The sequence below is a fragment of the Bos grunniens genome, chromosome 22 (assembly GCF_055505025.1).
Source record: "Bos grunniens cultivar Pamir isolate PY7600 chromosome 22, Bosgru_T2T1.0, whole genome shotgun sequence".
Taxonomy (NCBI): Eukaryota; Metazoa; Chordata; class Mammalia; order Artiodactyla; family Bovidae; genus Bos; species Bos grunniens.
In genome coordinates, this window is record NC_141186.1 from 11,901,708 (window position 1) to 11,916,145 (window position 14,438).

Consider the following 14,438-nt stretch of genomic DNA (forward strand, 5'->3'; position numbering starts at 1 on the left):
TGCTGAGAAAATCAACTTAGGAGACCTAAATTTGTGCTTTTCTTTACATTCGGGTTTTTCACATACGGTATACATTCATTTATAGATTTCAACTCTCTCTCATTTAAGAAGTCTGTAAAACTTGATTAAAGCTGTAATTACCACTTCAGGGCATCACTAGTCTTGAAATTAGTCCTTTTTCCTCTACCCTGCAGGTGCTAAAAGCAAAGCACAATGCAGGTAAGCTGCTTAAAGGCAACAGAGAAAGAAGAGGAAGTATGAACATAATTTCTCTCCCAGCTTCTCAGCCCAGACAGTGATTTTCATTTTCTGATTTTACACACCGTACTTGATGCTGTCTACAGGGCTTCCCTGGTGGCTCAGTGGTAAAGAATCCGCCTGCCAATGCAGGAGATGTGGGTTCAATCCCCAGGTGGGAAAGATCCCCTGGAGGAGGAAATGGCAACCCACTTCAGTATTCTTGCCAGGGAAATCCCATGAACAGAGGGCCTGATGGGCTACAGTCCACTGGGTCACAGTCAGACAAGACTGAGTGACTAAGCACATAGCACACATTGCTGTTTCTCTACTAGACTATACTCCATGAAAACAGGAACTAAGTCACCTTGTTCACCACTATACACCCAGTACTTATGATAAGTGTTCCCACACAGAATGTACTTCATAAGCTGAGATTCTGGCCTCCAACAGCCACCAATTCCTTGCTCATTAAAAACATGAGATCTTAACAACAGGCCACATGGAGAAAGCCCAGGAGATAGAGGAAATAAAATGAACAGATCTGCAGAGCAGGTTCTGGCTCAACTAAACCATCAAGCTTTCTACTTTGGAAGAAGTAGAGAACAACCCATCAACAAATGTATAGTACCCTGATCAACAAGAATGTGGGTCAATAAACGTTGGATTTTCACTTTTAAGTCAGTAGCTCCTTTTCACTGGGGAAAAAGAGAAGGGAAATAGGTGGTCAAATTTCTCCCTGAAGTATATATTATTCTGCATACAAGTTAAAGGCGTGAAAAAAACACAAAACCCCCACAAACCTTCTGAAGGCTGTTCATGGTCCACAAGGCCAATAAATCCAAGTTAAGAATCTCTGGTTTATGGATCTTTCTATTGGACAAATCTTGAGTTCTCTAGTCCTTATCATCATATTTAGCTCTTGATAGATCTGATCCCCGTCCTTCAGTTCAGTTCAGTTCAGTCGCTCAGTCAGGTCTGACTCTTTGCGACCCCATTAATCACAGCACACCAGGCCTCCCTGTCCATCACCAACTGCCGGAGTTCACTCAAACTCATGCCCATCAAGTCAGTGATGCCATCCAGCCATCTCATCCTCTGTCGTCCCCTTCTCCTCCTGCCCCCAATCCCTCCCAGCACCCGGATCTTTTCCAGTGAGTCAACTCTTCGCATGAGGTGGCCAAAGTATTGGAGTTTCAGCTTCACCATCAGTCCTTCCAATGAACACCCAGGACTGATCTCCTTTAGGATGGACTGGTTGGATCTCCTTGCAGTCCAAGGGACTCTCAAGAGTCTTCTCCAACACCACAGTTCAAAAGCATCAATTCTTCGGTGCTTAGCTTTCTTCACAGTCCAACTTTCACATCCATACATGACTACTGGAAAAACCATAGCCTGGACTAGATGGACCTTTGTTGGCAAAGTAATGTCTCTGCTTTTCAGTATACTATCTAGGTTGGTCATAACTTTCCTTCCAAGGAGTAAGCGTCTTAATTTCATGGCTGCAATCACCATCTGCAGTGATTTTGGAGCCCCCCAAAATAAAGTCTGACACTGTTTCCACTGTTTCCCCATCTATTTCCCATGAAGTGATGGGACCAGATGCCACGATATTAGTTTTCTGAATGTTGAGCTTTAAGCCAACTTTTTCACTCTCTTCTTTCACTCCCATCCTCTCTGCAAAAAGAAAAACGCAATACACGGCAATAAAGGGGTCAGTAGTCAACGGCTGAAGCCAATCTTTACAGGAATACCTGTGCTATGCTTTCAAACTTGGAAACTCTGGCACTTCTTTGTGACTGGGATATTCTAGCCTCTCAATTTACACCTGTTTTATATCATATTAACTTTGCAGGATCCCCTCCCGAAACATTCTCTAATCCCACCAAGAATGTGGAAACGTGCTAACTTGGTCTTGGGTAAAGATGTCTTTCATAATGACTACTATTGATCTGAAAGACATCCAACTGAGAAGACTTTCAAACCTAGCCCAATCCACGTGGCTACTCTTCACTGCATTTTACCAAAGGCTTCCAGTTTCATCTTATTGACTTCCCCAAAGGACCTAAGTGGACAATCTGAGAAAAACTGAAGTTCAATGACGTCACACAAAAGCCAAGGCTTTGACATAATCTCAGATCTGCTGGGCCATACAGCACTAGCTTACTGGCCCCAGTTGCCTCAGGGAAAAAACTGCAACCTTCCAAGGCCCCGAGACAGGTGATCATTTGAGCTCCAAAGCTGAGAATGGATAGAACACCTTCTCTGTCCAGTAAGGTTACAGGGAAGGCCGAGCCGTGGACTGTAGAAATAACTTCCGCCTAGAAAAAAGATGTCGTCACGGGGCGAGCTTCCGGTTCCACTCTGTCCCGTGGACCGAGACCTTTTATTCCAGTTGGCAGTCGTCCATACCCCAAGGCTACCCCACCCAGCTGCTCCCTCGGGTTTCTCCACACCCTGCGGGGCCGTTTGCACGTCTCGAGGGTGTAACGGTTACGTGGCGACGTCACTTGGGAGAACGGTGCAAAGCGAGTAGCGTAACCGTGATCTTGCAGGACCGGAGCCTTGTCGCGGAACAGCGCGCCCAGCGCGTGGAGGCGGGACTAACTTATGACTGACGTCCACACCCACTTACTGCCGTTCTGATTCCTTCTCAAATAAGCCAATGAATGCGACGACGGAGACGACAACGTGCCCTCGCCGCCAGAAGTGGCTCCGCCCCCTCCACTAGGCTGCCCTTTGGTCGCCATATTTAGTGTGGCTACTACCTCTGCTACTTTCGGCTCTTTTCTGGCTTTCCTATGCCCTTGCTGAACTCCTTTCAAAGTATTTCTTCCCTTCTACCATCAAATTCGTCTTCTTCGGGCTTCCTTCTTGCTCGCTGCTTATCCAGCCACACTTGTAATGGCAGCTGGAGGCGGGGCCGAGGTGGGGGGCATGCCCGACGCGGTGACGTCAGCGCGCTGCGTGTCGGCAGGTGGAGGGAGAAGGGAAAGTTTGGCCAGTGCGTGGGGCTGAGGTGGAGGGCGGGACAGAGGGGCTGGGCCCAGGCGAAGCTCTTGTCGCTGCTGCCGTGGAGGCCGAAGCCGGGACCTGGGCCGGGGAGGGGAGTGCCGGCCGCAGAGTAGCAAAGAGGCGAGGTTCGCGGGTGCTTCGAGCCCCCCACCAATCTGCCGCGCGGCCACCCAGCGCCAGGCGCCGTCCGACCCGTGGCTGTTCGCGAGGCGGTTGGTGGGGGCGCGGCGGCAGCGGTTGGGGGTGGGGAGAGGTGCGGCCAGGAGAAGAGAGAGGTCAGTGAGTTTGCGGGAAGACCGAGTGTCGCGCCGCCGTCATGACCGAGGACTCCAGTGCCCTGCCCTGGTCCATCAACAGGGACGATTACGAGCTGCAGGAGGTGATAGGTGAGAGCTGGCGCCGCGGAGGAGGGAGGCGCCGCGCTGGGCGGCGGGTGACGCGCCGGAACGTGGGCTCCTGCGGGAGCTCGGGGAGCGCAGGACTCCCAGATATTCGTGGGCGCTCGAGTGGCCTTGGGGTTGGTAGGGCGCGTGGGTGAGGCTCGGGGTTTGTGCAGCTCCTGCAAGGCGTGGAGGGGATTTTGAGAGGCGCGCCTGTGCGGCGAGGTGGGGTGGGGTCTGAGAGGCTCGTCAGAGATTTGTGTGGCGACAGATGTTTGAACCTGAGCCACAGATGTGTCTGAGAGAAAAAAGAAAAGTGAAGATGTGGGACAGGCCTTTAAGGCTTTGCGAGGAATGGGGTATTGCTGTTGCGGGCTTGGTCATCTATTTGTGGGGTGATAGGTTAGGGTGCTTCTGTTCAGTCCTGCATCCGCGTGAGAACCCCCACGAAGTGCCAGGCATTGCTCGGGTGGAACTGGGGAGCCTCTCCGGATAAAGCTGCAGGTACGGCACTGAGCGACGTAGACCAACTTACGACTGCTTGGAATTGACTTGCCAGCCAGGGAGGTAGACATAAGTAGGCAAATAAAAAGAATTACAGGTTTTGTCAGGTGCTAGCAAGGAAACAAGCAAGATGTTCTGAGAGAGAATAACGTGGAGACCTAGTTGGGGCCATTTCAAGGAAGATGCTTTTTCTGAGGTGTCGACATGTAAAGTGAGCTCTGAAGGATGACAAAGAGTCTTGAGGGCCAAGGGAAGATTGTTCTTTACTGAGAAATGAGGAAATGCAAAGGCCCCAGAGAAGGGAAAAAGCTTGATGTGTTTTAGGACCCGAAAGAAGACTGGTAAGGTTAGAAAGTAAGAGAGGAGCCAGATTTTAGGGACCTTCTCAGCCAAGGTGAGTGTTTTGAAATTTTAAGTGTTTTTGGAGGGCTTTAAACAGAGACATGATATGAACCAATGAATCTGGCTGTTGTGTGTGGAATGGATTTGAAGGGGGTCTGGGAATACCAGCTGGCAGAGATCAAAGCTTGCACAAACATGAATAGTAATTATCAGAGAGGCACAGTGATTGGGGGAGGGTGGGGACTGGGGATAAGGGGAGTATTTGTTGGACAACAATAATCTAGTGATCTTAGAAATCAAAAGGGAGTGGGTTTAGCTAAGCAGAAGCTCGAGCCAACGGACATCAGCAGACCCCTGTGTATTGGAGGAAGAAGATTGTCTGCTTTGCTAGATCAGCATCCTGTCCGAAATTAGTTTTATAACAAAGAGTGGCTGAAAACTCCTGAAAAGCTGTCTTGGGGGTTGGGGGGAGTGAGTGTTTGTTGCATTGTGCCAGTGTTTAGAGAAACTTTGTCACATTTCTTTCTTTTTTTTTTTTTTCCCCACTTGCTTCTTGTATCAAAACAAATCTGGGGTAAGATTTATGTGAAGACATCCAGTCTTTATCCTTAAGCCTCTTCATGGATCTGGTCCTTACTATGTGCCGTATCTTTGATGTGTACTGGTTCATTCTAAAGACTGTTTATGAGTACCTCCATCAGAGTTTCATATTGAAAAAAGGGATTAAGTGGGAGATTCCAAAATGATGTCTAAAAAAGCAAGGAAAAGGGGTCTCTGTCATTTTAGAAGAGGAATTTTTCTTTACCTTTCCGGTAAGGTGTACATCTTTCTAGGGTGGCGAGTAGCATTGTGGTTGTTAATGCTTTTGATAATAAGGTGGCACAAGGCGCTAGAGCTTTAGAAACTTGTTGATTTGCTATTCTCAGACCAATAGGGTGTCTGTGAGTGAGCGAAAGGGAGGCTCAGCCCTCTGGAATAGTGTTAGTCATCATCTCACTCCAAAAGTTGAGAACTCTCATGTGATTTGACCACTTTACTTTTAAAACAACTTTACTCTGAGATGTAATTTCACCCACTTTTTAAAGTATAAAATTAACCCATTTTAAAGTGTAAATTAAATGATTTTAGTGAATGTATTGTGCACCAATCAGTATAATACAGTTTTAGAATATTTTCGTCATCCCAATGAGATCCCTCGTGCCTGTTGACAATTAATCCCTGTTCCTACCCCCAGTTTCAGGCAATTGCAAACCTTTCCAACTCCATAGATTTGCCTTTTCTGGACATGTCATGTAAATCGGATTGTATAATACATAGTGTTTTGTGTTTTGGTTCATTCACATAGCATAAAATTTTTTCATTTTTAAAAACAATTTATATACCATAAAATCCACCTGTTTTAACTGTACAGTACTATAGTTTTTTTTTTTTTTTTAATAAATTTACAGAGTTGTTCAGTCATCACCACAATCCAATTTTAGAACATTTCCATCATTCCAAAAAGATGCCTCATGTCCATTTGCAGTCACTCCCTGTTTCCACCCCCTGCCGAAGGCAACTGCAAATCTACTTTCTGTCTCTATAGATTTGTCTTTCCTGGACATTTTCCCATAAATATGATCATACAATATGTGATCTTTTGTGTTTGGTTTCTTTTACTTGGTGTAATGTTTTTTGAGGTTCATCCATATTGCTGCCTGTATTAGTACATTACTCCTTTTTATTGGAGACCATTTGATGGACACTGGATTGCTCCCGCCTTTTGCCTATTTTGAATAATATTGCTGTGAGCATTTTGTATCAAATCTTCAGGTGAACATGTTACATTTTTCTTGAGTGGAATTGCTGGGTCATATGGTAGATTTATTATATGTATAACTTTTTAAGGAACAAATTTTTCAAAGTGACTGTGCCGTTTTACATTCCCTTCGGCCGTGAATGAGGATCCGTTTTCTCTGCATCTTTGCCAGCATTTGTTGTCTGTCTTTTTGATTAAAGCCATCCTAGTGGATGTGAAGTATATCTGATTGTGGCTTTGTTTTGCATTTCCCTAATGACTAATGATGGAGAGCATCCTTTCATGTGCTTATTTATTAGCTTTTCATATCTGTTCTTTGGTGAAAGGTCTATTCCAATCTTTTTCCTGCTTGGGTTGTCCACTGGGTTGTTCTCTTCTCACTAAATTATAGAGGCGAGTGTGATTGTTAGGTGTCTATTCATTCTGGATATGAGTCCTTCACCTGATACACAATTTCAAATATTTACTCTGTCTTTTCATTTCTTTGGTAAGGTGGGACAGCAGGGAATCGGGACTTGCTGGATCTTAGTTCTCTGACCAGAGATCGAACGTGGCCCATGGCAGTGAAAGAGCCCAGTCCTAACCATTGGACCACCAGGGAATTCCCTTATTACAGCATTCCCCCCCGCCCCGCTGCCTCAATTTTAGCATTTTCTTAATGGTGTCTGCTAAAGCATGAAAGTTTTGAATTTTGATAGAGATTATTGATCTTTGCTTTTATTGATTGTGCTTTTGATATTGTATCTAAGAAATCTTAACTAGCCCAACATCACAAACATTTTTTTCTTATGTTTTCTTCTAAGTGTTATAGTTTTAGCCCTTAAATTTAGTCCTCTGATGTGTTTTAAGTTTTTTGTAAGGCATGAAGTAAGGTTTTACAGATAAAGATGCGTGCATGCATGCTCAGTCACTCAGTCGTGTGACCCCAGGGACTGTAGCCCCCCCAGGCTTCTCTGTCCATGGGTTCTCCAGGCAAGAATACTGGAGTGGGTTGCCATTTCTTCCTCCAGGGCATCTTCCCAACCCAGAGATCAAACCCAGGTCTCCCACATTGCAGGCGGATTTGTTACAGTATGAGCCACACTGGAAGACTTAGAGATACTATAAGTGCAGGAGATGCAGGAATTGAACCTGCATCTCCTGCGTTGGCAGGCCCTGAGCCATCTGGGAAGCCCAAAGACACAGACATAGAAAGGTAAAATGGCTTGTCCAGAGTCAGAACTAGTTATGGGCACAGTCAGGACTGGTGTCCAACTATTGCCTAATCCAGGATTCTTGTCCTTGCATCTGCATTTTGATTGATTTTTGGAAGTAACTGAACAATGGTAGTCATCCTCCCACCTTAAAGGAAATATCCTTACAATGGGGGAAAAAAAAATACTGGAGCAGATTTTTTGTAGATAACCCTTTTAGTTAGATTTATTCTCTTTTGCGTATCCTATTTTGTCATTTTTAAAGTGTTCTCTTTCTCGTTAATAAGTTTCTAGAAGTTCCTAATGTACTTCCACTCCACTCTTCACACAGTGTCTCACTTCATCTTCTCAAAAGGGAGGATGTACAAGCAGCAGGGTTCAGTAAAGCACTGTACAGTTATTCTAACTTTGCTTCCATGCTGAAATGTTTGAAATACAGTATTTTGTAATAAGCTGTAAGTAGTTTTCAAAATGAATTTTTGTAATTTCTCCAGATTGTACTCTCTTTTTTTCAGGAAACAAATGATGAAAGTCTGGAAAAAAAGGCTTGAGGGAATCTTTTGAATATCTGTTTTCAAAGATTGTATTTTAAGGAAATAATATAATGGTGTCTCCTTTCTTATCAAAACATATATTTATTTGAACTATAATTTTTTTTACATGTGCTTCTTAGAACTGTATTTGTGGGGTTAGTTTCTCGTGTTGTTTTGTTCTCTCATTTTCTAGCAAAATCCTATAGAGAAAAGAAAATTCCCTTCCTAGAACATAAAAAAAAAATAATAGGTTGGGAATTCAAAGGACTTCCTTTTAAAAAATTCTGTTATCTTAAGCGTGTTTTGGCAAGGGTTTAAGTTCTATGATTACTTGTAAAAGACGTAGTATTAGTCTCACAGTAATCATTCATCTTTTCAGCGTCTTTGCGCTCCTTCCTGGTCTCTACTGCTGTATTAGGATTTCTCACCAGGTGTTCTCCTGTACTTGGGTGTTGAAGTAACTGAAGAGTATGGACTTTGGGGTTAGACTGACCTGGGATTCAAATCCTGGCTTTACCTCTTGCTACCTATCTGATCTTGGGCAATTTATTGGTTTTTAGTTTCTGGTTTTTGTCTGTAAAAGGGGAATAATGGTACATTTGTCATGGAATTACAAGTGTAATTGTTTATAGGAAGCTTTTAGCTCGTATTTATTACTCCATACTGATGATGGTTGTCCCTTTGTTTTTTTCTCCTTCTTCCATTTCCTACTTTTTGGTACTGCCATAAAATGTGAAATGCCTCATGATTTGAAATCTTCTAACACTTGTAACCTTGTAGTATTTTGAATCTGTTGTAATGTTTATTGGAACATCACTGCTTCTTTTTCTTCTTACTTCCAGATATCATTCAAGTTTCGATCGCTTTGGGGATTTATTCTGGACATGGTAGTACAGCTGTGTAAGGCCCTGTATTGCCCACAGTACAATATAGTGGCAAAGTGGGAAATCAGTCTGACAAGGGCTTTGCCCTGTTGCTTTTGTTATCATGCATTTTGAAAAACCTCAATAAATATTTAGTGTTTACCTCAGCCTAGGTTTAGAAAATTGTTCTTTAAGATCTGTTTTTAGTAAGCTGTGATTCACCAACTTTTGATACTTCGGTGAAAGGCATCCCACTACGTTTATTCTCTACTACCTCCCCGCCTTTTAAATTGTCATCAGTTGTTCACTAGCTACACATCTGATGTCTAAAGTATCAGTTACCAAGTACAGATTGCAGGATCCCACCCCTGGCTCCTCCGTTAATGTGAAAGACATGTTCTACTGATAGAGTGATGTTTAATGGTTAGTGTATTTTCTCCCCTGATTGGAAGACATTTTTCCAGGAAGCCACATTGGGCCAACAACCTCATAGGGTTGTATCAAATAGGGATTGCATTTGACTCTCTGTAATGGAAAACAAATATAGTGGCTTAGTAAAAAACTTTTTTGACCCCTTTATATGACAAGGAAACTGAAGTGGCAGCCTACGTGCCGTGGGGCACCCAGACTCCTGGCTTTTCACTCCACTTCACTTAGCACGTGACTTGCATTCTCAGAGTTGCAAGATGGTTCTTCCACCCCTAGCCTTGTGCTTGTGTTCCAGACCAGAAGAATACGGAGAAAGGACAGAGTCATGTGACAGCTCAGGTGGTTCCCTTTCAAAGGGCTTTCTTTCCTGGAAGACTTACTCAGTGACTTACATTTCCATTTTATTGGACAGAACTGTGTCATTGGGCCATTTGCAAATGAAATGACACTTTTTATCCAAGCACATTATTACTTCAGACAAAGTAGGTCAAAGTTCTGTTATTAAAGAAGGGAAAATTGTATGCTGGATAGGCAACTAAAAGTGTTGGCCTCGTGTTTTTTTGTTTTTGTTTTTTTCAAATTAAATAAGACATTGTAAGTAAATAATTTAACCTGACACATAATAATCAGTTAATAAATGTTAGCTTTAATCTGAAGAGACAGTTGCCTACCAGTTAAGAGCATGGTATTGAAACATCATGTAGTTCTGGTTTCTAGGCCCTTCTGTGCCCCTCGGTAATTAATGACCTGTCTTACCTTTGTTTGCCTTGCTTTGTAAGATCAATAATGCCTAATTCATGGAATTATTGTGAGAATTAGACGGGAAAAAAAAAGCAAGTCAAGAGAGTGCTCAGCATAGTATTTGGCACACAAGGTAAGAGCTCAATAAATGTTAACCAGTGCTTATGACGGTAATAATGAGGTGACGCCCATGAAATCTTTGTGTGGAGAACGAGCATGATTTTTATGATATTTTTGTGTTTGTTCTGCCTCAAATTAGCAGATTTTTTTTCTGGAAAATGTATGCTACTACTCGATTGACTAATCCATTCACCAAATATTTACTGACTTCCTCTTGTGTGTTAGACACTATTTTGGATGCTAGAGATAACAGCAGCAAAGCAGACAGAAATCCCTTCTTTTATGGACTTTATAATCTGGTGATGATGAAGAACAAATAAAAGTAGGGGAAGGGATGGGAACCCCTGGGGATAGAGATGAGTTTTAAGTAGGTCAAGGAAAGCCTTCCTGAGAAGGTGACATTTGCAGAAAGACGTGAAGGAGGTGAAGTGACTGTGTGGTTATCTGCAGGAAGTTTGTTCCAAGCAGAGGGAACAGCAGGAGCAAAGGTCTTGGAGAAGGAGCATGCTTCTGTGACTAAGGAGTAAGGAGACAAGGGTGGCTGGAGCAGAGGGGAACAAGGCTGAAGGATCAGGAGAGTAAAGTGGTAGGAATGGATGGTCCTGGCTGTCAGATGGTATGAAGCCTAGTAAGTCCTGGCTTTTGCTTCACATAAAGTTTTAAAAGGATTACCTAGGCTGCTAGGTGGAAAATAGTTTTGTGAGGGTATAGGGGTGGAAGGGGAGGTTATCTGGGGGAGAGAGGTAGTAATGGAGGTGATGAGGAGCGATAAGATGCTGGTATAATATATTTTGGAGTTAGAGATATGCCTTTGGATTAGATGTGAGAAGTATCCAAGATTTTTTGGCAGGAGCATCCGGAAAGATGGGGTTACTATCCATTGAGATAGAAATCACCAGTGTAAACAAGAGATGATTCATTGTAAAACCATCAGGCTGCTTGAATAATTACTCAGAGCATATGGCAAAGCGACTTTATTTCCATCTTTGTATGGAGAACAAACATGATTTTTATCATAATGACTGCCGTTACAGGTGTTTCTGTAAAGGAGTTTTAATTTTCATTATGACTCTGACAAGAGGGCTAATTGAGAAAAAGGTTTACAAAATTGTATATTCTTGTGCTTTCCATGGTTCAGGTGAAAACGCCTTAGTCATCTTTCAGAATGACCAGCCTGGACTAGCTCCTTAGTGACTGTGTAAACCCTTACTAAAAAATACTTAAAATCTTTATAATACATATCTGTTATAGTGATGGTTGGTCAGAATTTGGGGGGGAAAATATCTGCAGTTGATTTGGTTCATTTGGTTTATTTTTTCCTCACAGGTAGGAATAAATCCATATTTTTGCTTACTCTTTATTTCAGGATCTAGTTAAGTGGAGAGAGACTGGAACTAAATTTTCTTAGTTCCCCTCATGCCTTTGGGCAGCTCCTTTTCTGTCTCAAGGGATAACATTACCCAGTTTGAAGGATTTCAGAAGAAAGCTCAGTCATGATTTTGCACTTTGATCCGTTCTGGTATGTAATGTACACTAATGCAGCAGTTAAAGAACCAGCTCGAAGAGGACAGAAGAGCGGAAGAGTGGGGACCTGGGGGACGGTGTGCGGAGGATGGACTTAGGAATCAGGATGCTTTATTGGAAATGGTTTTACATTGTTTTACAATTATTTTCCATTATATTATTCTTCATATTAGGCCAGTGCTTATTTGAGGGCATTAGAACAGTAACTTTCACACTTTGGCTAAACCATTCCTAACAGATACCATTTACATATTTGCGTGTGTATTTACACTGAGATAAAAGTTTTACAAGATGATATTTGCATTTTAATTTTATTGAAGTATAGTTGATAGATAATACTTACTTTTATTATGTGCAATATGGACTTCCCTGGTAGCTCTTCCGGTAAAGAATCTGCCTGCAATGCAGGGGACCCTGGTTCAATTCCTGGGTTGGGAAGATCCCCTGGAAGGGAATCTTTACTCACCGCAACTAGAGAAAAGCCTGAGCAGCAATGAAGATCCAGCACAGCCAAAAATAAATTAATTAAAAATTCTAAGAAATTTTACTTTAGCCATTCTGTTAGGTTATCCCATCTCTGTTGAATTGCTTTTGTACCTTTGTCAAAAATCACTGTGTTGCATTTGTGTGAATCTGTTTCTGGGTCTCTGTTCTGACGTGTATGTGTGTCTGTGTATCTGTCCCTCTTCTTATACCGTACTGTCTTGATTACTGTAACTATATAATATGTCTTTAAATTGGGTTGTATGAATACTTCAACTTCATTCATCTTCTTTACTATTCTGTTGGTTATTTGAGGGCCTTCCTTTTTCATATACATTGTAAAATGGAAAAAAAAAACCCTTGGAATAAGCTTGTCTATGTGTGCAAAATACCTTGTGAGGATTTTAATAGGAATTTCATTAAACCTGTTTGAAGTCAATTAGGAGAGTACTGACATCTTTACTATATTGATTTTTCTAATTCATGAACATGGTATCTCTCCAATTATTTAGGTCTTTTTTGTTTGGTTTGGTGTTTTATGATTTTTGGCATATAGATTTTGTTCTTATTTCACTTTGGGGGAACTTGTAAATGATACTGTTTTAAGATTTTGGTTTCTACTTTATTGTTAGTATCTAGAAATGCAGTTGATTTTTGTGGGTTGATCTTTTATCTTGCAACCTTGCTAAGCTCTCTTATTAGTTGAAGAAGCTTTTCTTATGTGGACAGTCACGACCTCTACAAACAGGGACAGATTTATTTTTTTCTCATCTGAAAGTGAAAGTGTTAGTCACTCAGTTGTATCCAGCTCTTTGTGACCTCATGGACTGGGACTCTCCAGACTCCTCTGTCCATGGGATTCTCCAGGCAAGAATACTAGAGTGGGTTGTCACTTCCTTCTCCAGGGGATCTTCCTGACCCAGGGATTGAACTTGGGTGTCCTGAATTGCAGGCAGATTCTTTACCATCTGAGCCATCAGGGAAACCCAATCTAATCTGGATACCTTTTATTTCTTTTTCATGCTTTATTGTGTTGTCTAGGACTTCCAGTGATATATTGAATAAAAGTGATAAGAATGAACATCCTTGCCTTTTTCTCAATCTTAGAGGGAAGCCAGTCTTTCTTCAGTATGATGTGAGCTGTAACTTTTTTCTGTAGATGTTCTTTATGAGGTTGAAGAAATTCCCCTCTAATCCTTGTTTACTGAAAGTTTTTTTTTAATCATGAATGCTTTTGGATCTTTAGAAAATGTTTTTTTGCATCAGTTGATATGATCTTATGACCTTTCTTCTTTAGCCTGTTGATATAGTGTATTACACTGTGTGCTTTGTTTGTTTTTAATATTACACCAAAGTAGCATACCTGGAATACATACTGCTCTGGAATTGCTGAATTGCTGAATTCAATTAGCTGATATTTTGTTAAGGATTTTGCAGCTAAATTCATGAAAGGTATTTGTAGGTTTTTTTTTTTTTTCTTGTGACGTCTTTGTTTACTTTTGGTGTTTGTAATACTGGCTTCATTAAATGAGCTGGAAAATATTCCTGCTTCTTCTATTTTTTCTAAGTTGTTGAATTATGAGTTAAAGTTGTTAGTAGTTGTTCTTTTTAAAAGAGATCAAGATATGTCACATAACATAAAACTAACCATTTTACTTCAAATGACCATTATATCTATTACTGTGCGTAAGAATCCCTTAGAAGAAATGGAGTAGCTCTCAGAGTCAACAAAAGAGTCAGAAATGCAGTACTTGGGTGCAGTCTCAAAAATGACAGAATGATCTCTGTTCATTTCGGAGGCAAACCATTCAATATCTCGATAATCCAAGTGTATCCCCCAAACACTAATGCTGAAGAAGATTACGTTGAATGGTTCTATGAAGACCTACAAGACCTTCTATAACTAACATCAAAAAAAAAAAAAAAATGTCCTTTTCATCATAGGGGCCTGGAATGCAAAAGTGGGAAGTCAAGAGACACCTGAAGTAACAGGCAAGATTGGCCTTGGAATACAAAATAAAACAGGGTAAAGGCTAACAGAGTTTTTCCAAGGGAACTCACTGGTCATTGCAAATACTTTCTTCCAGCAACACAAGAGATGACTCTACACATGGACATCACTAGATGGTCAGTACTGAAATCAGATTGATTATATTCTTTGCAGCCAAAGATAGAGGAACTCTATACAGTCAGCAGAATTAAGACTTGGAGCTGACTGTGGCTCAGATCATGAGCTCCTTATTGCAAAATTCAGACTTAAATTGAAGAAAGTAGGG

At 41.8% G+C, this 14,438-nt stretch overlaps 1 protein-coding gene and 1 long non-coding RNA gene across 5 annotated transcripts in view; one reads left to right on the forward strand and one right to left on the reverse strand.

Annotated features, from left to right (window-relative positions):
- Positions 1 to 964: 964 nt before the first annotated feature.
- On the reverse strand, positions 965 to 2,881 carry LOC147348036 (uncharacterized). Of its 2 annotated transcripts, none has more exons than XR_015150913.1 (2): positions 2,694 to 2,881; positions 965 to 1,914 (listed from the first exon to the last, which is right to left on the reverse strand). It is a non-coding gene; the product is annotated as an uncharacterized LOC147348036 (long non-coding RNA). The 2 variants fall into 2 exon arrangements; XR_015150914.1 differs by having other exon boundaries at positions 2,498 to 2,826.
- A 321-nt stretch (positions 2,882 to 3,202) lies between these two features.
- The window catches only part of OXSR1 (oxidative stress responsive kinase 1), an 87,397-nt gene continuing 76,161 nt past the window's right edge, over positions 3,203 to 14,438 (forward strand). For all 3 annotated transcript variants that reach the window (XM_086365932.1, XM_086365931.1, XM_086365930.1), the window contains exon 1: positions 3,203 to 3,638. Coding sequence is in view for 2 of the 3 variants with exons in the window: in XM_086365931.1 (XP_086222057.1) it covers positions 3,569 to 3,638 (70 nt within the window). In the remaining variant the exon portion in view is untranslated. The remainder of the gene's footprint in view (positions 3,639 to 14,438) is intronic.